Below are 24,630 nucleotides of genomic sequence, written 5' to 3'. Positions count from 1 at the left end.
TAAGTCTGATTTTATCCCCCGAAAGCAAAATCACACTCCAGCAGCACATCACAGGTTTTGTAACACGTTCTCCCAATCCTGGGGCTACGGGGGTGGATTTTACACCCCCTGCCCCACCAGGGACTGTATTTCAGTCCCAGTCTCTCTCACAGGACCTGGATAATTCAGGTTGAGTTCTACAAAGGAGAGATGGAAGGTGTAACTCCACCGTGTACGTGCAGGAGGGATCAGGGGCTGGGACTCTTAAACCCTGCTCCCCAAAACAGGGAGTCTCCAGTGGCACGGGTCAGCTCCACACTCATAAAATCAGACTTACCCAGTTGTCCCAATACAGTTTCGTTGACTGATTTCCTTTTTTCTGTCTTCTCAGGACTATTTTTTCTACCATCTCTTCCTTTCCTTCTTGGGTCACTTTTCTTACCCTTTGTCCTCTTCCCAGTTTGTTCTGGCATTTTTTAGGAAAAAAAGGAAAACGCCGTGTGAGACGAGGCACCAGGGACGCTGCGGTGAACAAGTTCCCCTGGGGACACCCCACAGTGGAGACCTGGAGCAGACCTGCAAGCAACTCCAACACAAAGGGGGAACAACAGCCACTTTTTGGAGAGCTGTTAGGCTATGGTCTCCATATTTTAAGAAAATCTGAATCCTGTAGGTTATATAAAAAAGAGGTTTGGGCCTTGGAGAGGAGCTTGGCAAGGCCACAGGAGCAGCCCCACTGAAGGCAGGGACCCCGCTGGAGACCCTGCAGCCACCAAGGTGCCCCCCTGGACCAGGGCTTTGGGGTGAGGACTCACAAAGGAGTAACCTCAAATCCTGCTTGGACACCTGCCAAGAGGCTGATCTTGATTCGATTTGACCTTTCAGCAACAGCAGCTGTTCACACTCAAACTGTGCAGGGGTGATAAAAAAACCAAAATTACATAAGTACATGGAGCAGGAAAGATGACCAGGATTGCCCATGGAAAGGCAGGGAGCAAACTCTTAGCTATGCAGACATTCACCTAAAAATTAGCATTTCCTAAATGGCTTTGAAGCCCTACTGGATTTATTCCTCCTGGGTAAACAGGACAAATGCCCTATAAAAGTACAACCTGCATTGCCAAGTAAAATACTTACAACAGTTTTTACTTACTCTGTTAGGCCAATGTCCCTCAGAAGTCCATGCTAAAAGTTCTATTAATTTTCAGAGGGGGAAGGATATTGCCCTTAAACCAAAATGTGGGTGGCTGATGGAAGTGGACGTGAGACAGGCAGTTTTTCAGAGGCTGGCCCATAGGCTGAGCAATGATTTTAAGGAGGAAATCGGTTTATTGTGTCAGCCAGCAGCAAATCCTCAACAGACCTGGCAGAGAGGCCAAGGAGTGGATGGGTCAGAGGGAGTAACCCCAGCTCTCCCCTTGCTGTGGCAGTGGAAATGTACTGGGTGAGCTGGGGAGGGAATTTGCATTGCACCTGCCTGAGTTCTGGATTAACAGAGGATTTACAGTCCTGGGGTTGCCAAGCCAGGAACCCCTCCTGACCCAAGGACTCGCAGGAAGAAAGAAAAGCAAAGGCAAAACTGGTATTTGCCGCGTTCCTGCCAAGTAACGGGAGGAAGGCAGACACATTTTTCAGTTCCCTTAGAAAATCAAAATCTTAACTTTGTTTAGACAGCACAACGGGGCTGAAGAGAAACCCGAGCAGCACTTTCTGAAGAGGAACCTGTCAAAATAGTAGCCGTGTTTCAAAGCCAGACAGTGTTTACTTTTCACTCCGTGCAAGAAAAATACAGGGAGGAGAGGAGGGTTCATTTTACACGGGCAGTTCTCACTGATTTTATTAAGAATCTCCTGCTTAAATGATCATTTGACAGCGGGAAAAATAAACCCCTCCTGTTCTGAGTTTTATGTGGGAGCCAGTCCAAAAAAACCTTTGTGCCAAAACCATCTTTGGAACAACCCCAACAGATCTCGGTCGATGGCTACTGTAACAGCAGTTAAAAACTGGCCTCATCCGGCTGGAATAACTGAGACTTCTTCCTTTCTCCAAGGAACCCCAGGTATGGAGAGCAGCCCTGTCGGGAGCTGTGGGGGGGATGGAACCATCCCCTGCTTCCACACCAGTAAGTGCTTTGTAATGCTGGAAAATTCAGCAGTGAGTTATCCAAAGCTTTGGTCCCACTGGCTGCTGAGTATCTGCAGCTCTAGGTACCATCACCTGGCAAGGGAACTCCTCCCAAGCTCAGGAGACTCCATGGACTGATGACAAAAGGCATTCAGGTCCCTAATGTCCCCTGGCACAGGAAGGACCTAGATGCCCAAACCACCTGGAGATTCCAGGACCAAAGGAGGCAGCTGGGCCCTTTCTCTGGCAGCAGTGACTCCTGGGGCCTGGGTGCCAGAGGGAGCAGTCAGTCCCTGCTCAGACTCAACCAAACAGTCCATCCCAGGAGAGACAAGCAGCTCATCCCAGTGGGTTCAGAGTGGAAAACGAATGGGCAAACACCGGCCAGGTGGGGCAGGAGAGAAGAGCATCTGCATCCCAGAGTCTGAAGTGATCCCTGAACACCAATTCCCAGCTGGGCCACCCTCTCAACTGGGGGTTTGTCTCTGATCACTCACCTTCGGGTGTTGGTGTTCACCAAGAACAAACATCATGGGAACAGCAGCTGTGCTTTTCCTCAAGTACACATAACATTTTGGGGAAAGGCAATTGCACAGCACTGGCACTGGGCAGTGCAGACAATCTCGAAACACCATCAGAAGAGCCCCAACACAGCTCCCCATCATTGGTTGGCATCTACACCCCACTGGCAAGGCCCTGGCTCAGCTCTCCCTGGGAGGATTTGCCAGCTCCTACCCCATCACTGCATCAGAGACAGGGTCAGGCATGCACTGGTGGTCAGACTGCCCAAGGCATTTTGGGCAACACAGGTCCCCAGGGGCATTTCCAGCTATCTAACACCTTGTTTGCAAGGGAGGTGAGCTCAAAAACCTGGCACACTACCCTGCACCTGTCTCCTTCTGAGAGCTGCAAATGATGAACTGGGTTCACCCAGCTGAACTGAAAAGCAGCCCGAGGTCCCCTGAGATCCCCCTGAAGGCCAGAGAACCCAGGAGCACAGTGCATGGCACCTGCCTTCAGGATCCTCTTGTCTTCTATCTGTATTCCTGAGCTGGATCTCCCACCTCACCACCCCAGCCAGCACATCACTGCTGGGAGCACCACCCAGCACAAACATCCCAGGTGACAGGAATGGATGTGCAATGCAGGGTCTCCAGTTGCTGGGAACAGCTGGGAACACCACTTTGTGTGTGTTCAGGCTGGCTCAGTGAGGACATAGAGCAACACACAGTGTCACAGGGACCAGGATTTACGGGTCCCACAGCTCCCTGGAGAAACCCTGGGGTCCAGCCACCCCTGTCCCCATCGCTGCCTGGCTTTGGCCATCCAGAGGAATTCACACGGGCCTGAGTCACAGGCACCTCAATATACACATCCCTCAGCCTCCAAAACTTCAGTGAAAGGAGACTTTTGTCAAGGAAAGCTCAGCCCAGACGGTTCCTGAAGCAACCCCAACCATGTGATGGTTTCAAACACAACTCCAAAGCCACAAACACAACAACCGTCGGAAGCGGCTGCCAAAGCGCCAGATGCTGCTGCTGGAAAAACTGTTCTGCAGCCATGGGGTCTGCTCTGCCCTGCCACCGAAGGGAAAGGAGGAGAAGGAGGAGGGAGCAGGAGCTGTGGGCTCCGGCACTGCTTGTGCAAAAGGAAAAAGAAGTAGGACAAAAGGAAATCAACTTTATTTCAGTTGCTCAATAAAAGTTGCCAGAGGCTTTGCATGCAGCAGCATGATCTCCACTAATGGGTACGTGGAGCAGAGAGCTGCAGCCCTCCAGAGCTGAAGGAGCTGGTCTCCTGGAGCAACAGACCCCCCACCAGCAGCTTAACCCTTGATTCCTGACAGAGCCAAAGGAAAAGGAGAAGAGCCCAAAGTGGGGCTGCCACTGGGCCAGGGAACCAGCTGCCAGGGATCAGCCCCGTGCCCAGGATTTACCATCTCCTCCCAGACAGCTCCAGCTCCACGAAAGGCACCAAACACTGCCTCAGCATCTCCATCCAAGCAAATGCTTGCTCCTTCTGACTGATTCCCAGGGAGAGGAGGATCAAGAGGGGTCTGTGAAAACAGGAGCTCCAGCTCACTGGTCATCCAGGGTCTGGCCTTATTTTGTGTTCCTGAGTCAACACAGGAACCATGTGTTCCAAAATAACACATCAGGGGAGGGGGCAGCTCTGGTTTCCTTGGGGTGGGGGGCTTGGGCACCCAACTTTGGCTTCAGAAGATGGCAGGGACAGTGGCTGCAAGACCAAGCTCTGGGAAGCAGTACTGACCTGGGTAAAGATCCTTCTCAATAAGTTTCATCTGGAGATGGAAGATCTGCTCTTGCAGTTTACAAATGGTGTGTTTCATTTTCTCCCGTCTTGTCACCATGTAACAGAGATTTCTTACCTACAGAAACACAAGAAACAGTGTCTGGTTTAGGCAGGGTCAAAACAGGTCCCCTCAAGTGGCGTTGCTGCTTCTGCTGCCCAGGGAAATCCCCACTCCCTGGGATTGGGTCCTCTTCACCTCACCATCATCTGTGTTCCACCAGAACTCCTACCAGGGCCCTTTGGGTGAGCCAGGACTAGCAGTGAGGGCTCCTGATCCAAACTGTGGAATACATATGGGAAAAAGCATGTGGTGAATGATTCCCAGCCTAAACCTCTCTGTTCTGGCTCCAACAAACAAGACCTCAATGGGGGCAAGGAAGGCTGGCTGGCTTCTCCAGCACGGGCACTGGGAAGTCTCAGAAGGAAGATGCTGTAGAAGGACCATTATAACAGAGTTCTGGAGGTCCAGCTCCAAGCCCCTGAGCACTGTGCTGAGCCCACCCAGCAGCTGCATCATGCACATCCCTGTCACAGACACCTGCACCAAAAAATGCCAAATGCTGAGAAGTACCTTGGTACCCTGAGTCAATACACCAGTTCTCACCCACAAATTGATCCTTCTGCAGGGAGGGAGAGACCCTCTTCCCACAGCCAGTGCAGGGAAGGGGCAGAGCTGGGATGGAGGTGTCCATATCAGGCTAAGAACACTGAAAGCCTTACCGAACTGTCTGATGCCCTAAAGCAGGTACCAGGGCAAAGCATAGAAAACACAGCAAAATACCCCAGTGATGCTGGCCCAGGTCAGCAGCCAGTGCAGCTCCCGACCTCAAATCTGGCCCCTCTATTTGGTTACTCACCCTTGCTCCACATCTACCTGCAAATCCCTGCTGCATTTTGTCCCAGTCCAAGGAATTTCATTAACCACGGTGCTGGGGTTGGAACCAGGTGATCTTTAAGGTCCCTTCCAACCCAAACCAACCCATTCTACGATTACCTGAAGCTCTAAACACAAACAGCAAAGCACAAGATGCAACTGCTCACACGCAACAGTGGCTAAACCTTGCTTATCACACGGGGCTGCTGATAAAAACACCCCAGCAGCATAAGATGACAGAGCTGCTGCTGATACCTGCTGGCACCTGCCTCCTGACGAGTCTCAGTGCCACGCTTTTGCCAGCCCTGAGCATGGGTGGCTGCAGAGCCAGGCTCTGGCACCACGGCTGCGGCGGGCACTGAGGCTCCGGGAGGAAGTGGAGGCGTTTGGCTGTGGGACAGAAATGCTAATGGCAGCTAACAGGATTTGACAGCATTTACTCAGCTTTCTGATGCTCTGAGAGAGCAAAGCTGCCTGTAATAAGGTAAGGAGGAGGTGGCCTGAATGGGGGCGTGGGATTCACGGCAGGAACGTGCGTGGACACGTCCACACCCATGTGTGATGCTGATGTCTTCAGTTCCTCCCCCCTCTAGTCTCCAAACCCCTCTCTGCAGAGTATTGTCAGGCTTGGGGGACTGTCCCTACGTGGTCAGGAGGCTTCGTGCCTCTCACAGTGACACTGTCCATGCCTACCTGGAATCTGCCACCAAAGGCTGTGAGGGCAAAAGGACGACTGCAGCTGTCCTTTAATGACACTGGTCTTACCTAAGGACAATTTGGGAATGCTTAGGGATATGGGAGAAAAAGCTGTTCTTTTTTTGTTGTTGCTGTTGAATCCCCTAGCTGTAAATACAAGGCAGTGAGCTTTGTAGTGTATTTTACTATGTTATATCTTTTTTTCATTCTGGATTGGAGAAAACATCAAACTAAAATTTCTTTATGAAGAAAACAACTGCCTCTGGCAACCTGAACCTCCAAGTGTTTGGCGGTATCTCTTCTCTATGATTTGATATTCCTGGAAGAAAACATTACTTTAGCTTTGCTTAGAGACTGCTGGTATTTACCCACACTTACACAGCTCAACACCACCCAGTGCTGCTTCCCCAAGCCAAGCTTAGATGCTGGTGTGAAAGCCTGGAAACTACAGCTTTTTGTTAAAGTTAATTTAAACACTCAGCCCTTGGGAAAAAGCTTTAAAAAAAGGCAAAGAGTGTTAACAGAAGGTCAAAAAGAAAACAAGGGGAATGTATTAGGATTCCCAGGCAATAGGTTAAATTTGCTGACACTGTGAAGTGCAGGAATGACAGGGGTTAAAAAATGGCAGAGGGAAGGAAACATCATCACCCTGGATGTCCCCATGTCATCTGCTATGCTGCTTCTGCCTCCTCAACAACTCTCCTGGATCCAGAGACCACTATTAGTCCTGAAATCACACCCAATTCCAGATTAATTGCTGAAAACATTAAAATCCAACTTGATGCCCCACGGACACCCTCTGAAAGTCCGCCCTCCATGCTGCTTGTCTCCAATCCCAATCTGATGTGAAGCAGGGTGGTTGTGACTGGCACTGCCAGGCAGGATCAGACACCTGGGATGCACTGGAAACAATTGGATTTAAACCTGTATCACCCATATGAGCACTGGACTTTGATCCAGCTGGTGTTTACTGTTCCACTCTTGGAAGTAGAACAAACAAACAGCTCTTCCACGGCCAGGCAGTGAAACCTGGCAGGGAGTTGCTAAGCAGAGGCTGAATGCCGATGGGCACACCCCACAAAGCCTGGAGGCAACTCTGGAAAACGGGAAATCTGGTAAAACACCGAGTTTTGACACAAAGAAATCAAAGAGAAGCCGCTGTGAGCAAAGTGTGGTACCCAGGGGTGCACAGTGGTTCACTGCAGCTGGGAAAGCCAAGCTGGGAACAAGGGGAAGCAGTGGGAGGCATAGCAGCCTGGTTTAGATTTACAATATGGAGCAGATGAAGGGGGAAAAGTGAGTTGAACTTGTCACCCTCGGATGGGCAGCTGCAGCCTGTTGCCATAGCTTGGTGATGGAGACCCACTAACGGTGGCAGCCCCACACAGAGAGGGGAATGTGAGGGGGTAAAGGCAGGAACAAAGGAGGGGCAGACTGGCAGAGCGATGGCAATAATGACCACAGGGATGAAGGAAGACCGGACCATAGAAAAGAGATTAATAGCTTCAAACCCAATTGCTTTTACACAGAAGAAGGCTCTCAGGCTCCAGGATGCACCTGGGAGGTGGGTGCAGGAAGGAACCAGGGCAGGCTGGTCCAGAGCTGAAACCCCACCTGGACATGAATGCAGTGCCCACCCACACCACCTTCCCACTCATAAGTTAAACTCTGCCACAGACCCTCAGCAGCTTGGAGAGAGGGTTCAGGGACATGCAGGGGCAGCATCCCCACCACCTTCACCTTCCAGGGAGCTGCAGCACCCGCAGCCCCCTGCTCAGGGAACCACAGCACCACACCCACTGAGTCAAAGCAATGCTGTTTTCCTGCTTTCCTCCTTCCTTGCTCCCAGAGACCCCCTGAGCCCTTCCGTGGCTTTTGCACCCTGAGTGGGCAGTCAGGCAGGGACTTGAGCAAGGGCCATGGATTCACCCCTCTGGCAGAAGGAGGAGAGGGGGGACTAGGCAGGGTTTGGGTCTTAAGCAGAGGAGGAGAGGGAGTTTGGGCTCTGCATGCCAGGCTGAGCACCCCTGCCCTGCCTGTCCCTGTCCCACTGCTCCCCTGTGCTATGTCCATGTGCTCCCTAGCAGCACCACTACTGTACCTGTCCCCTCTCCAGGTTCTGTGTGTGCTTCTTCCCCTGTGCTTCCCTGTGCTTCTTCCCCTCGCTGCCTCTCACCTTTGCTGCCACTCCTCATCTCCAGCCTGCCTCTGCCCTCCACACAAGCAGCTTGGAGGGGTGTCTCCAGGGCATCACACCATTTTTAGTGTCTTCAGCAATTAATCTGGTGGAAGTGGTTGTGATTTTGGGGCTGACAGTGGTGCAGCCACAACAGCCAAATGCACAGAGAGCAGCACAGTGCAGCACCAAGCCCAGCCCGGGGAGCTCCAGCACCATTTGAGCCCTGCTGCTCCACCAGTGCCCTCACCCAAAAACCTGCTCCCTTCCCCTGTGGATGGGAGGATTCAAGGATGCCCTGCACCACGGGGACCTGCAGGTGCCTGCATGCTCTGTCTGCATCCTCTGGCATGGCTCTGCCTCCGCCAGCAGCTCCCGGAGGAGCCGACCCACTTTCGGCTGCGGCAGGGCAGGGAATGCCCAGTCCCACTGGCCCTGCTCTCACTCCTGCCTTTCACACGTCTTGGATGTTTAATGGAAGTAAATAATGATGTGTTCCTGTGCCTTGCTGCTGGAAAGCATCTGAGAGGCAACACAGGGTAATTTTTAGCTTTCAGACTATTTAGACACAGTGGACATAAACTGCAGCATCATCTGCCTCCCACCCACCCAGCCCAGCCGAGGCACTCTCCCTGCACACATTTGTTCTTTTGAACCCCCAGCGGAGACCAACACTAACTTACTCCATCAGTGTCAGTGTTTTGGCAGGGGTGATGTACACACACTGAGCACTGTTATGTTTCTGAATGAAGATGGAAGGACACAACTTTTAAGGGGGTCAGACTGAGCTGGGGGGAACAGGGCTTATGCTGTCTACAGTCCCCATCACACACTACAGCAGCCCTGGTGGAGCATGTGGGGTACATGACTGAAGGAAAGGCTGTACTCACCCTCTCCAGGTCTTGCCTGAGGTGCATGAAGAGCTTTAAGCGTCGGTAGAGAACATCCTGCTCTTGCTGAGCCAAGTTGTCCACTTCATCCGTTTTTGGTGTCAGCAGCGGTTTGTTGGAATTTGCTTTCCTCTTTAGCTTCCAGTACTGGTAGACAAAATCCACCAGCGATTCACTTAAGTCGAGGTTCTCCGCCACCTCCGAGGGCTTCACGAGTTCATAGAAGTCCTCCTCCAGCTGCTGGAGCTTCTGCTTCCGCAGCGTCACCTTCTCCAAGTCCAGCTGGGTTTGGTCGGGCTCTGTCCGCGCCTCCTCGGGCAGTTTGGTGGCACCGGTGCTGTGCTCGAGGCAGAAGGACTTGAACTTCACCTCGTCGTTGTCTGCCAGGATCGTCCGCATGTCCAGGTTGTGGTCGAAGGCGCAGGTGACGTGGAACGCGGTGACGCAGGCGGGCATGGAGCACTGCGGGACAGGGACAGGGCTCAGGGCCAGGCAAGGCACCAGGGCAGGGGGACACCGACCAACACAGCGGGCAGCAAGTGCTTCCCAGGAACCCAGGAGAGCCACCTGAGTGACACCTGTCCCAGGGACGGGTGCTCCATGACACACACTCCCATGGAGAACACCGGTACTGGCCCAGCCAGGGACACCCGAGAGCCCAACACCAGAAACTCAAGCAGAACCCCAGGGTTCAAAAGGTACCACTGGGCACCTTCCCACCTAACCTTCTTTAATCCTCTGTGACAGGCCCTGCTCATCTCCCACCCACCACAACCAGGAGCTTCCGATGCTTCTCCCAAGAAGACACGTCAAAAGCCAAAGAACAGCACCAGCCTACAGGATGCCTCAGGAATGTCAATTTGTTTCTCCTGACGAAGAAATGCTATTCTTTATTTCACCCTTAAGCTACTCCCCTCTCCTACCACATCTAAAGCCAATATGCCATTTTTATTGGAAGCACAGAGAACATGGCAAAGTTTAGTTGTGAACATGGGATCTAAGCAGCAGCCAATGCTCCCAAATGCCTTCCTCCTCTGGAAATTATACACTCTAACTAGTTCCATTTAAAAAAAGAAAGGAAAAAAAAAAAGGCAACCAGAGCAAAACATGTGGCTAGAATGTCATCAAACTTGTATCAGATTAATTTTTTAACCATTTCCCTAACTTACCTCAGGCTTAAAACACTTTGGATCCCACAGGCAACAAATCTCAGCCTGGTGTCCTACAGAGGAACCCCCACCAGTCAGTACTGAGCCCGTGTCCACCTCAGCACCTTCTCCCCCTCTACTCATTAACTGTTTTTTAATGGTTCAGAGTGTCAGGTAATTATTTCAACCATAACCCATAAGAAATCAGGCTATTCCAGCTGCTAATGACCAGTTAAACTGCAATAATGAGACATTTTCAGTGGGCTATTAACCGTAGGCACCATTTTGGAGTTAACAGAAGAATTGTTCTTGTGGAGGATGAAGATGCACTTGTGGCCTGAAGGACTAGGTGGAGGCAGGTGAGATTTCCTGGATGTCGATGACAAACCACTCAGTTTTACTGCACCTTAATTCTCAAAAAGAAAACTAAATACATTCTGGCAGTAATTGAGGAGTAGAAGTTTTACAGCTTTTAATCTCCACCCCATCCATCAGCCCTGAATCCTGCTCAGGCATCCAGGTGTGAACTTTTGACATTGCTGCTTTTAGATATTTTCCTCTGGCTTTTTTTAATCAATCTGCTGGTGTTCATGCAGCTGCCAGGGCCAAGAAAAGTATAGGCAAGCATTGTCCAGGTCCTCCACTTCCAGGGCTCTCCAGGCCCTGTTCCAAAGCCTCCAAGACCAGTGGGAAGAGCTGGATGCAGCTCTGGCTGTACCAGCACGGCTCCAGGCAGTGATGCTGAGCACTAACTCCTGCAGGCACCACACACAACTGGATTATGAACTCTCACACCCTGTTAAATATGGCCATTTGGTCCTAACTTCAGTTTGAAATTGTTCACAAAAATAGCTGATAACTTGCAAAGCTCAGCTCCCTCTGCTATGCTGTTGGTGCCTGGCATTGTGAGGGACCCACTGGTGCTCCCCGTGCCAGCCTGGGGCACCCACCACCACAGCAGGGAGCAGGGGCCTGCCCTGCCACCCTGCCCATCCCATGGGACAAGCCCTGTCACAGCATCCCACATGGCTGAAGCACTGGCTCCGCTCTCCAGTATTTATTTTTGGCATCGAGGGAGGGACAGAGGGAGCCCAGCCTGACTTCCAGCTTCCAGATTTACTCAGGGCAGTCAGTATATCACCTACTGGCTTTTAAAGCACACAGAGTGATGTCCCTTCCCTCCTGTTTCTGCCACCAGTGCTAAAAACAGCATTAACAACACGGCTGTGTCTTCTGCCAGGACAATGTCCTGCTAACAGGAATGGCCATCACTCCACCTTAGGAATAAAGCAAATCCAGTGACATCCGTCCTGGACCTCTCCTGTGACAGATGGCAAGCAGCACTCATCAGAAACCGTGCCCAAAATGCAAACAGAAAATAATTAGGCAGCTCAGCTGACAGGGCAACAAAGAAAGGTACCCGGTCGGCCACAGCTACTGAAGGACCTTGGATAAACTAACAATAAAAACATATTGATCCATCCCAGAACGGCGCTGGAATGAAGCCACTGGTGATGGCAGGGAGGGATCTGCCACCCAGAATAAACCAGGCTCAAAAACTGGCTTCGTTATTGATCGTGCTTCGCTATCTTACAGCACCTCCCATTCAAGGATTTCAGCATATTGCTTATCCAGGCAAATCCATCCCCAAACACAGTTCCCAGAGAGAGAGAGACAGAGAGGGTGAAAACTGCCCCAGAGATTAATGTGGGCTGTCAATTAGCCTGCAAATCACTCTTACTGGGAAGAAACAGAGGGATGATTTCAGTTGCCAAGGAAATTCAAACAGAAGTTCAGCAGCTTGCAGTGGTGCTCTGCTGCAGTTTGGGGCCGGAGGGGAAGGAAGCGGCTCCTCCAACAGACCTGCGAGGGGAGCTCGGGAAGGAAAAATTAATTACCGGTGCTGAACGCCGGCCAAGCCATCAGAGACAACACTTCTGCATCCTTACAGAACTGCCATGTGATTTTCTGTGACCACAGATGGTCTGGATGCTGGCAGAGCCTCTCAGCCGAGACGGGCACTGTCGGCCTCCCAGACACCCTCCCAGGATGTGGGGCAGGGGGTGGCAGGGGGGCACACACGCTGCTCTTCCCCTGTGTCACCCTGTGTGCTTTCAGGGCTACAGGTACAACCACAAGACAGCTTTGGGAACCACCACACTGGTTATCCCAGTGGATGGGGACCAGTGGCCCAAGCAGCTCAAGGGGAGTGGGCAGCAGCGGGCAGAGGAGCAATGACAGACAAATGAGTGGTGGAGGACATTTCCAAGGGCTTTTTCTCCAAAAAACAACAAAAGGTAAGCTGGAAGATGATGACAGCAGAAGACTGTGCCCTTTGGAGAAGCCTGCCAGCAACTAACAGAGCCCTGGCATTCCATTCTGCCTCGGTTACCACTTCCTGTCTCTCTGACAAGTGAGGAGGAGGGAGCTGGGTCCCAAAAAAGCATGGTCAGGACTCGGTTGCACCAGAGCCTGGCTCCTGGCACTCTCTTTTCCACCTCAGCAATGCAAACAAGAAAATTCCTGCTACATACCGAGCTCTCTGGCATCTCCTGATGTCTGACCACAAGAACCACCATGAAATAATGACTTCCCCTTAACAGGAGCTAGGGAAAGGGTGTCTCCAGGACTGCATCCCTGCACAGTGTCCAGGAGCTCTGGCTCAGCTACAGCCACACCGAATTACACTGGGCTCACAGCTCTGTACCAGGAAGCAAGGGATGAGTTACATGCAAGTAGCAAGGGCAGAGGCATCGAGAGCAGTGGGGAGCCCTTCCTCAGGCTTCCCTGGGTTTGTTTCCCTTTCGATGGACAAATTTGGATGGGGAAAAACACCTCCACACACAGAGGTGCCTGTGCAAAGATTTCTCACATTTGTCTCTGCAAATGTGGTTCAGGAGGGTGTTTTCTTAAGCTGTGGTGCTGCCTCTGAGCATCCCATGCCCTGTTGGGATGAGTCTTCCTCTCCTCCAGTCTGCCTCCCAGATTCCACCTTTGCAAAACCCAGATCCCACTGCCCACTTGGAAAACCCCCTCCTGGAAGCAACGTCCTTCCTTCCCCAGACCTGCCCACCTGCAGCACCCGATTCCTGCTCCCAAGAATAAACACCCAGTGCTTTTGCAGAAAACAACCTTCTCCTTTCAGAGCTTGGTCACAAACCCAAAATGCTGACAAAGGTAGATCACACCTGCATAAACAGGCACTAGCACAAAGTATGCTCCATAAACATAAGCTTTCAAAACAGACCTCTGTACCACTGAAGAGTACAGAGCATATTTATTTATCTATGGGTGTTCATTTACCCCATAAATCCTTAAAGAAAGGCACTGCCTACTTTTTTTTTTCACTTCTCCCCCTTTTCCTTGAAGCAAAACCAGCCTGCACACGCCAGGGTGGCCTCGGCAAATGCTCCAGTGACAATTTCACGAAGACTTATAAACTGTGAACTGCTGGCACATGAGACAAGCAGGCTCCTGTTCCATCTCAGGTGACCTTTAACGCAAATCCACCCAGCCCCCGGGATCTCGTGGCTCCCGTGTCATGCTGGCGCTAAGAGGATGAAGCCTGAGAGACGCTGAATTCTTTTTGATGCTGCCAAGCCTGTTTGCCTCCTTCCCTGCCCCTCTGTTCTTTGAAAGCAGTTGCCATTCTGACACAGTATCTCCATCTGGCAGGGTGAATAAGCATCCAGAGCCATCAAAAAAGAAGTGAGTCAATGCTACAGATTTAAAGGAGTATTGTGAAATTTCGTTTCAAACTACGGGGATTGCTTTTAAATAGCTCCCTTTAAAGGATTAAACCCAAGACGATGGCATAAACACAGTGGAGCCTGCAGACCTCCTATCCCTGATGTCCTTCTGCAAACAGGCAGCTGTTCTGGTCCCCCATCATCACCACTGTGTACACCAACATCAGATCCCCTGGGACTGTTACACATCCCAAACTTTCTCTCCATTTTTCAAAGCTTAAAGGCTCTTCCATTTCCCCCTGCATGCCAAGGCTGCTCCAGTGCCTGCTCTGCCAATGGAAGCAACCGGCACTGTAGATGCTGATGGGCTGCAGATGCTCCATCCCATCCCCAGGGATCACCAGGATCACACTGGCCAAGCAAGGGGAAGGAGGGGGAATCAGGGGGTTCAGCAAGGCTCCCCAGATGCTCTCACACCAAGTGTGCTGCATTTGGGATGGGAGCTTCTACTCTTTGCTCCCCAAGTAGAGGGATCACAGGGTGGGAAGCTCTGTCCCACTTTTGCAACAGGAAAGCCCAGAGCATCCTGCTTTCCATCTGAAAAGAGAATGTCTGCCCTCCTGCTGCAGGGAGAGCAGGCAATCAGATGTCTGCAGTAGTTTGGTTAGGTGTGGCAAAACAGAAAATGTGGAAATGCAGTACATGGTAAATACTTTATTTTCCAAGCCAGCAGGCTAGTGAGGACTCTCCAACCCTGGGGTTCCCTGGGATCCCCCCAACTGAAACCCCAAGTGTTTGTGAAATACTTGGGCTGTGTATCTCATGAGCATCTCACTTTCCTGGCAGCTTCCCAAAGCTCTTTCTGCTGGAAATTCCTGATCCAAATCAAGGTCATTTGCAGTCCCAGTCATTAGTGTCACTACAGCAACATCACTGTGTTATGCAAAGAAAGTTAATCTACATTTCTAGCACTCAATGCATTAAGTGATTGCAAACAACATCTGATGATGCCTGACGGGTTCTTGTTATCAGGTTTACTCAGAGCAGAAATAAGCCTTTGGCCAGACTGTGTCCTCCAGCACCTCCAGAATCTCCAGTGGCTGATACAGGCACAACCCTGGAGGTCTGAGTGTCTTCAGTGCCAAGCTACATACCTGAATACATGTCCCAGTGCACTCCTTGCAGAGGCTGCAGGACAAAGCCCATCTGCTTGCTGGGATATGTGAGATCTTCGTAATGGGTTCCATTTTTTCAGGACATCCAATGCTAACCTGGCCATGAGATAGAAGACAAGTTGTAAATACTGGCTACCATCCCACATCTCCTACAAGGGGGTGTCTGTGGCGGTCTGAATGAGGGATGGATTACATTTATTAATTTTTGGGGTCAGTTGCAATTTTGAAAAGAAAACCAAACCCAAACCCACATCTGGATGAAACAGAAGGAAAAATGTATGTTGGTGTTTCCTCTGAATTAATTCCTCCCGTGGATGTTGCTGCGTATCTCAAATGGGCACATGAAATTAGCTTTACTCCACTACACAGAGCTATGCCCCCCAGCTCTGTGCCCTTGCACCCCAGCTCTGTGCCCTCCCTCCACAGGGTGCCCCTTGGCTGCTAATTAAACACACAGTCTGATGACTGCCCCGCATCGCTCTGGCACAGCTTGACGAGCCAAACTGGGGTTGCAATTTAGACCATTAATGAATGGTCTGGGCCGAGACCTGAAACCAGGTCTGTGCCCAGCCACGTGCCACGAGGAGGCTGCAGAACATCTTACTTCAGGAATCCATAAGGCACAGCTAACGTGGACCCATTTCGTCCCGCTCCGTGTGGGCTTCAGCGCTCCCCCTCTCTTGGGGCACAGCAGACACTTGGGCTGAACTCCCAGGGCACAGGTCCGGCACAGCCAGCTCCCGATGGGGACCTTCAGGATGCCATAGCACGCCTGGGCAGACAGGAGGGAGGAGGGTTAGTCCCAGCAGCCAGGATGAGCATCCTCCCAGACCTCCTCCATCACTCCCACCTTTCTTACCGCCGCTGCCTCCCAATAAACAGCAGACAAAGGCACAGACAGTGAGGTTAAGCTCTTCCTTCCTTACTACCTTCCCTGTTTTCACATGGATACTCGTGGCAGACCAATATGTCCTGGGCTTTAATTAAAAATTCCAGGTTGGGAGTGGGCAACCAGGCTGCTCAATCAGAGCACCCACCACCGGCAGCTCTGCGGTTTGGACATCTGCCCACTCATCTCCTGCCTGTTCCCGACCCATGACAACTCAGGGAAGTAAGAAATGCTGTGCAGAGAAATCCTCTGAGGTCACTGAGGGCTGAAAAGCCACAAGCCCATGATTGAGAAAGTTGGTCACACTGGTTACAGACCCAGAGCAGCCCAAAGAGGAAGCAAAAATAACTATGGAAAGGTAAAAAGGGGAAACCAATAGTCATGAATGTAAATTAGATGAGAGGAACCAAAAAGGGTGATAAATCTTAAGGATGACACATCTAAAGGAGGCAAATCTACAAATGGACAAATCCACAACCAAGAGAGTGAGAACTGAAGGACTTGGGTTGCCCACGGAGCTCCCTGACCTGCTGTGGTAATGCCGGAGGCAGAGAAGCCAAAGTGTTTCATAAACATTTCTCTTCTGTACTTGGGGAAGAGCCAAATGATAAGCTAAGCTGTATCACATCATGATAAACTACTTTCCACTTTGACCATAATTCATGATTATATTAAACAGCTACTACTAAAACTAGACAGTTTTTAACCAGCAGGTCCTGATAACTCGCACTTAAAGGGTTTTCAGAGGGCAACACACACTGCCTTGGGCACTAGCACAGGGCTGTGTCTCTATTTAAAGTGAGGAGACGTAATTAATTCTAGATCTGGCTGCTCTGACATCCCTGCAGAAGGCAAGCGGGCAGGGCTGACAAGGACCCCCAGCGCTGGTGGCTTCACGTTGAGCCCAGGCATTTGTCAGCTCCACTTCTACAAGTTTACCCCCAAAAAGAACAGCTTTTCATCCTGCTGCTGCAGGGCATTGTCACCGTGAGTGACAGTGCTGCAAAAGGGGATGGGGACAGAGGGGGCACACGGAGATGTGTGAGCGTGAGAAAAACACATCTTCGGTCTTTACTGGCCAAGAACAGACTTTAGAACATGACTTTAGGTTGCCCCAAATCATAAGTTGACTCTGATAGTGATTTCCAAGGGGAAAAAGCCACTTTATGAACAGATTATTGGGATAACAAGGAATTAAGGGAGGTAATATTATTGCAGTGAGTCTACACAGTTCAGAGAGACTTAACTGTGTGTTTCACAGCACCTCCAAATCTGGCAGATAAATCATCTCTGGAACAGAGTTTTATAAAGCACATGATTTAGTACCAGACAAGATTCAGCCTGATATGTACTACCAGGAGAGTAAACTGGCAGACTGATCTCAAAATCGAGGGGAAAGCAGGAATTATGATCAGGTGTCCATCTCTAGCAGATTCTTGGCTCCTGGTTATTTATTTCTAGTGGTTTTAGAGTGTCTGAAGGTGCAAATCTGCTCCTTAGGAGCAAATACTACAGGGTCTCTGTCCTGGACAAGGAGCAGCTCTAGAAATGAGGTGCATTACCAGCTAAACACACTTTCCCAAGTCCAGCACCAGGCAAAAGGTGGAACATGGAGCCAGAGGAATGCTGAACAGGAACAGAGCAGCTATTGCTATCACCGTCTGTCACGGGTGCAACATCACTGAGAAGGGGGTGCCAAAAAACCGGGGAGGATGCCAAGCCACAGACAAGCTTGGTGTGGTCCACGGAACAGAGGGTGGGCTCAGCCATGTGCCCACACCAGGGAATGGGAATTCAGCCATGGCAGGACCATGGCAGGGTGGTTGGAAGCTGGAGGTGGATCGTTCCCATGCTGAACAGAAGTGTGACTCTGTCACTGCGAGAGCAGTGAACTGTGATTTAGCAGCAGGGGGTACAATTCCACCTCACTGGCAATTTTAGAACGACTGCATGTGCCTCCTAAAAGCCACGCTTCATAGGAATTAATTAATAGCAAGCCTCGTGGCTTGTTATGCAGATGAGATGATTACATCGATACCTTCTGGCACTGTAACCCAGCACCGTGTGGTCCTGAGCCCCTTCCCGATGGGATGCAGGATGACAAAGCCTGTGGCACCAGCACCCCTATGCCCACAGGGAAGCATGGTCCCCAGCAGGTTTGGGATGTGGGGCAGGTTAGGTAAGAACCACGATGCCATGTAACACCCTGCACTGTGGCTCTGGCTTAGTGGCTTAGGGTGTAAATTGGGGCAGAGATTAAATCAGGGGCAGCTTATGGACTGGCACAGGGTTTAGGGCTGGACTCTGCTCCCTGAAAACAAGGGAAAATCCCTCTTTCAACAGCCTTGAAATCCCCCCCACTGTGTCCCCTTCTGCAGCACTGGGGCTGCTGCTGAGAGCGGAGCCCACAGGGTGCCACAGCTCCCCCTGAGCCCCTGCTGTGGCACATGCCAGCCCTCAGCCTGACATTGCCACTTGGGCTGGTTAGAAAAGAACCCAACACAAAAAAAGTACCCCAACCCCAACCCTGAATCATTCCGGTATTTTGTGGGATCTGATTCACTGATGGAAACCATTCAAAACACCCACCTCCCACAACTATAGATATCTCCAGTGCTCTCCCACCTCCAGGAAGAGCTGATGGAAAACCTGCCCAAAAGATGAGCAAATGGTTCTCTTTAGAACTAAAAAAAAAAAAACAACAAAACCCTTCACACAGAGGGTGAAGCCCAGGAGCTGCTGACCCCCACCAGACGTTGCTTCCCCTCAAAGCACGACCAGTAAAACTTCCCTGGGCCCACGTGGGACCCAGAAGACCCTCACTTGGCTGCCTCCTCCTTGACAAGGTTTCCCCAAAAGCAGGAGCCCACAGGCCCCCCCAGCAAGGGCTCGAAGCATTAGCATTCAATTCTAAAAATAAAATTATTTTCCTCCAGGCAGCAAAATAAAATGAAATCCCACGCTCATGCAGCAGGGAAGCTGGGACAGAAACCCTGCAATGTGAGACAGAGCTGGTGGAGCGGGAAGGTCCTACCACCCCCCAGACAAAGTGGAGGAGGAGGAGGCTGGGGGGGTCTGTGCAATCCCACCCCTCTGGTGAGTGCAGGGCTGCAGACCTACATCCCACCAAGCCACCAGCCAGTCCTGTACACGGTGCTGGGGTGCTAAAAGTCCCACTGCAGTTCAAAAAATGGGATAAAGAAAGAAGAATACGCATAGTAATGGATGAGGAGACATAAAACCTCACAGAGACCAGAGAATAAGGAGGAAGGAGAAATTCAGCCTCTGGTTGTGCATTTCTGCGGGCACCTACAAAAGGGTTGCAGGTAAGAAAGTAAGAAAAGCAAGTTTGCTGACTGCCAGCTATCCAAAACCCCACTGCTATGCTCGCTCCACTGCAGCCGCCTGGGAATCCAGCAGGAAAGCTTAACAGGAGTCCAGAGCAGCCCAGGGCAGGGGGACAGTGGGGGTGGGAGGAACCCAGAGGAAGGTACCAGAGCACGAGGGGCTCACCTGGTGCACGCAGACGTTGCACTTGTCACAAAACACCATCTCGTTGCCGTCCTCCCCCTCGGGCGAGCGGCACACGTCGCACACCACGTCCTCGTCGTACTCGATGCCCAAGCCCTCCTCGGTCTCGATGGCGATGTTCATGTTCTCGTAGCACATGGTCTCCAGCTCCTCCAGCACTCGCTCCAGGGTGATCTCGTCCAGCTCGGGCTTTTCTGCAAGGCAGAAGGCAGAGGATGAAGGCGAAGCCACCGATGCAGCTCCGGCGCCTTCGGGGAGCGTCTCCGATCGCGACTCCAGAGGCAAATCCACGGTGACGGGAAAAGCGACGATTCGGAAAACGCCTGCTCCTAACTCGGGATGCAGTTTATATTTCATAGACAGTAACGAAATATTGCTGCTGGCTGAGAGGAAAGAAACCCATTCAGCCGAAGCACTGCGGATAATTGGGGCTGACAGTTTAAATGTTCAAGGAGACAAGTTTTGCAAAGATGCTTTCTGCAGCGAGGGCTCAGACAAGCTCTGGCAACACAAAGTCAATGCTTTAATTGTTAAGACCGAAAACTGACCCTTTTAAAGCCAATTAAATGGAACTGTAAAACTGAAGACAAAGGTGGAAATTGATGGTAAATGAGGGGGGTTTTTTCCTGTTTGGGTTTAGCAGAATCAGAAGGTTGGACTCGGGTGCGTCTTTTGTTCCCCCCACACCAGGATCTTTAATGGTAAGAGGTGGAAGAGATGCTTCACCAGAGCTTTCTCCACAGAGACAACCAGGAATACAAGGTCAATAACCAGGAGAGGCTTTTTCAGAGCAGCAGTGGGACACCCAGTTGCCTTTAGAGGGGGGATGCTGCTGCCAGGAGCTCAGCCGCACTGAAATGGTGCCACACTGAATGCTGGTCCCAAAGGTGATGCTTCTCACCTGCACACAAAGATCCTGGTGCCATAAACACACTGTGAGGTCACTCCAGGTAAGGAAAAAAAGAAGGAAAAAGATCGGTCAGCAGCAAAACAATCTCCTCAGCAGCAGGAGTGAGGATCTCTGCAAAGGGCTGGAGGCAGAGTTAAGCCCTCACCACACCCTGTCTCCTCCCATGAGCACTATCCCATCACCCAAGGTGGCAGAGAGATGAGGATAGAAGTATCAGAAGGATGCAATACAAAACAATTAAACGTTGCATTTCATTAGTGTGTTATCACCCAGAACGGGGCAGACAGTGAAGGAGCACGACCTGCACTGTTGTCCATCCTCCTTGCTGCAAAGAAATGGGAGAAAACACCTCACTTATGAGCAGAGAGGGAGAAAAAAAGGCTGGAGGAAGGAGCATAAGGAGCAGTTACTAATTAAATGTTCAGTGAAAAATCTGACTTCCTGGGTATCTCTCGAGCCACAGTGTGATGTCCTGTCCTGGACTGAGCTCTGGAGCCCTGATAAGCCCCCAGGGGTGGGGAGGGCTGGGGTTGAGGGGTTCCCAGACAGTGCTCCCAGCACCTCTGGCTGGATGGGGCTGGCAGAGGTTGCACCATTCCCCCACAGCCACCGACCTGCTAAAAAAACTCTGTCAAGGGGGAAATCATCCCGTAGGCGAGCTCGGCAAGCAAACACACCATTGTCTGCCTTTTTAAGCTCTTCCCCAATGTTTCGCATTGGCACGGTTTCCCTTGGCTTGACAAGTCTCTGCAAACATCCAGCCTGGCATTTTACACGTCTATGTCGAGTCTGAGATACCATCTAAGACAGACAACACTGTTCCCTATCACAGCCCTTTCAAGAGCTGGAGCTGCTGTGCTGCAACACGCCAAGGAACCTGCCGGTACCTGTCTGATTCCGGAGCAGCCCCGGCGATGGGCGCGGGATCCCTGCAGAGCCCCAGGCTGGCACAGCCTGCTTGGGGCTGCTGGAGCTCAGCAATGTGAAGCATCCTGCTCTAGAACAGCGAGTTCTGAGCAGCAGAGATAGGACAGAGCCACCGTCTTGCTCTTGGCGCAGTGCTGGTTGGATGCAACAGGTCAGGAAGCACAAAATCATGGAATGGGTTTGGTTGGAAGGGACCTGGAAGGGACCTGAAAGTGTACCTCTTTCCAACCCTCTTTCACAGGCAGGGACACCTTCCACTATATCCCAGGTTGCTCCAAGCCCTGTCCAACCTGGCCTTGGACACTTCCAGGGATGGGGCAGCCACAGTTTCTCTGGGCAACCTGTGCCAGGGGCTCCCCACCCTCCCAGGGAGGAATTTCTTCCCAATATCTAATCTAAATCGACCCTCCTTCAACTTAAAGCCACTTCTGCCTGTCCTGTCATTGCATGCATGTTACAGAAAAAGTCAGAGCATTATTTTTGCCTTAATGGAGTCCCTTCATAAACACACCACCCAAGGTGCACTTGCTCAACACTTTATGTGAGCATCAAACCAGTCCAGCAAGAATATCCTCCTCTTGGTCAGGGTTTCAACTCCCTGTCTGTGACTACGAGCCTGGCACTGGAGTGTCAGCCCAGAGTTATTCCCTTCCTCCCAACATTTCAGGCTGTGCTTCTCTGGAAAGCATTAAGGTGTTCCCAGTGTTTTTTCCCCATGTGCTTTCCAGAGTTGCCCTGTGCTCAGAGGACAGGGCAGGCAGAGAGCTGGCAGCTGCAGGCAGCACGAGGAAGCAAAGGGAGGGCGTTTTCCACAGGAATCATGACCCTGACCTGCCCACAGGGTCGGGATCACGCTGGCACTGCCACCGTTCCGCTTCGCCTCAAGTGGAAAGAACCAGCGCCCATCCCCATCTCCTGCATTTTCCAGCATCACCTGCTTAACCCCGGGAAGGAAGTTCACGCTGATCCCAAAACTGCTGCACCGGAGCAAGACCAGCCCCTTGGCGGGGTTTCCTTGTCAGCCCACGAGCCGTGTGGCTGTTGCACCATTAGATGGGAGAATATAGACCCTCGTCCCGCAGGCGCAGGCGCTCTCCCACTCCATTCAGATGTAATTACATTGGGAATGCGTTTGCCAGGCGTCACTCCCAGTACCTCCGAGCTCATTGAATCGACAATTGCACTTGATGGGGATGAAGCGATTAATCGTTTATGAAACACTAAACAATGGGGCCTGGGGGTGAAGTGCTTTTTCCGTTTGTGCTCCATTTATCTCCTCCTGCATCACACGACGTTCGTGCTGTTAAACTCCATTCACAAAACTGTCATCTTTTTGGCTGCCAAAAGGCTCTCTTTGTTGACCGTGGCCAGCCAAAATGGTAAACACAAAAAACCTCTCCACCAAAACATTCCCTGTGCACACGCACAAGTGACACTATCACTGTCCCCAAGGAAGCAAAAGTAAAGGCACAGATACTGATCTTGGCTACAATTAATAAATCCAGTGACATCCACATTTTTGAGACCATCACCGGGACAGTGGACTCTACCTGCTGACCAACAGAACTACTTTCACCTGGTTAAGGTATGCCAAGGTCTTGTACGAAAAGTGGGGGAGAAAACGAAGCCTTTCTGAGCCTCCACAGAGAAGGGCAGTGTAGCTACAAACTTCTCAAGAGTTTCTGTCCAGAGGAATGCAGGCAGGAGTGAGGCTTCCATCTCATGCCAACACAATCATCAGCGATTTGGAGCAACGTTCAGAACACTGACACAGGAGGAAAAGGCTCCATGTCCCATCACCCCTTCCAGGAGGCCACCTGCACCCTCTCCTTATTAACACTGAGTGTGTTAATGATGATGAGTTTTGGTGTTGCCACCCAGCCTCCCCGAGACACCCTGGCATTACCCTGCAAGTGGGAAGGGCTGTTATCCAGGGAGTGCTGCCTCCCATGGCATCCCAGATGGACAAAGGATGTCCCTCCCCTCTCTGCTTGGGGCAGGCTGATGGGGGCTGGCACATCCCCAGCTAAGGGAAGGATCAAAAAGGGGGACTTTGCTTCAGAAATGAAGGAGGAGAAGAGGTGCAGGTGATGATGCACTACAGGAAGTCTCCAGATCTGATTCAGGAAGGGAAAACATGAAGGAACTTTGCTCCAAGCAAGGAACTCTTCACCGTATCTCTGCGTCGGGGTCTGCCACAACCCCTGAAGCTCCACAGACACCCAGCCTTCCACTTATCCCAGGGGGCTTCCAAGGGGCCCAGCCCCAAACCCACATAACTCAGCTCCCCCAGCTGCCTGTAAAGCACCTGAAACACAGAACTTAAATGCTTTATCCCAAAGGGGCTGGGATGGCTGGCCTGGCACCGGAGCCACAGCGCCACGTCTGGGAGAAGCACCAGGCACATTCCTTCACACAACGCCGCTCTCCCTTATAATTGTGTCTGTAATATCGTAATTTATGTGGCATGAAGGAGCAATATTCTTCTGCTAAATGAATTCTCAGCTACTCCTTGTCGTGGTGTGAGCCAATTCACTGTGCAGGGGAGGAAAAAAATAGCTGGAGAGCCACCTTTCACAACACCAAGACCTATTTCTGACTGAACTGTGCTCCACTAATATCAATTTACTGAAACAATAAATCCTCTCCCCCTGTGGAGAATACATGGAGATAGAAGCAGCTCATGAACAAACAGCTATCAGGACTGCAGGCTGTGCCATTTGCTGATTCACAGCCTATAAACCTGGAAGTCTACTTTTCAGTAAAAATATATCTATAAACAAGCAAAATTACTGCCTCTTTATAATAACAATAAAAAAAGGGAAAGCATTTGTGAGATGATGTAGGCTTGTCTCTTACTCTCTTTGAAAAACTGGGAGTGAAAGAATGACAGGTCCCTGATGGGAATGGGGTGTTCACACACGGCATAGGAATCACAGACTCCAGAGATCTCCTTCCAGCTCACTGTCCCTCCAGCTCGCCCCAGGCAAGACACTTCAAACCTGCCTGCTTTGGCACCTGAGGGGACACCAACCACCCTGCCCCGGGCTGGGTGATCCCCAGGGCATTCCACATCCTGTCCCAAGATTCCTTCAGGGACGTCAGGGACTGACAGCCAACCACCTGAACACCACACTGGGTCATCTGGGACTCCCCCAGTCACCTCCACTTTCCCATGTGCAGGCCCACAGCGCTTGGGAGATGCAGCAATCGTACATTAATCTTTTATCAATGTTATTTATAAACAGACCCTGCACGCAAAGTGTGGCCAACGCACAAAACAGCAAGCTGAGCATCCACAGTAAAACT

At 51.2% G+C, this 24,630-nt stretch overlaps 1 protein-coding gene across 2 annotated transcripts in view; it reads right to left on the bottom strand.

Moving 5' to 3' along the window:
* Positions 1 to 24,630, bottom strand: part of JADE2 (jade family PHD finger 2) — a 72,838-nt gene that overhangs the window by 5,640 nt on the left and 42,568 nt on the right. The window contains exons 6-11 of one of the 2 annotated variants that reach the window (XM_027747591.2): positions 19,467 to 19,678; positions 15,669 to 15,836; positions 15,044 to 15,160; positions 9,053 to 9,514; positions 4,375 to 4,492; positions 317 to 445 (exon numbers count right to left, since the gene is read on the bottom strand). In XM_027747591.2, coding sequence (XP_027603392.1) covers positions 317 to 445; positions 4,375 to 4,492; positions 9,053 to 9,514; positions 15,044 to 15,160; positions 15,669 to 15,836; positions 19,467 to 19,678 — 1,206 coding nt within the window. The remainder of the gene's footprint in view (positions 1 to 316; positions 446 to 4,374; positions 4,493 to 9,052; positions 9,515 to 15,043; positions 15,161 to 15,668; positions 15,837 to 19,466; positions 19,679 to 24,630) is intronic. The other variant, XM_027747593.2, reaches the window with a different exon arrangement.

Source organism: Pipra filicauda, unplaced genomic scaffold, assembly GCF_003945595.2.
Source record: "Pipra filicauda isolate LSUMZ 115617 unplaced genomic scaffold, ASM394559v2 scaffold89_size2521313_pilon, whole genome shotgun sequence".
Classification (NCBI taxonomy): domain Eukaryota; kingdom Metazoa; phylum Chordata; class Aves; order Passeriformes; family Pipridae; genus Pipra; species Pipra filicauda.
Note: the sequence above shows the minus strand (reverse complement) of the source record. Positions and strands in the feature narration are given on the sequence as shown.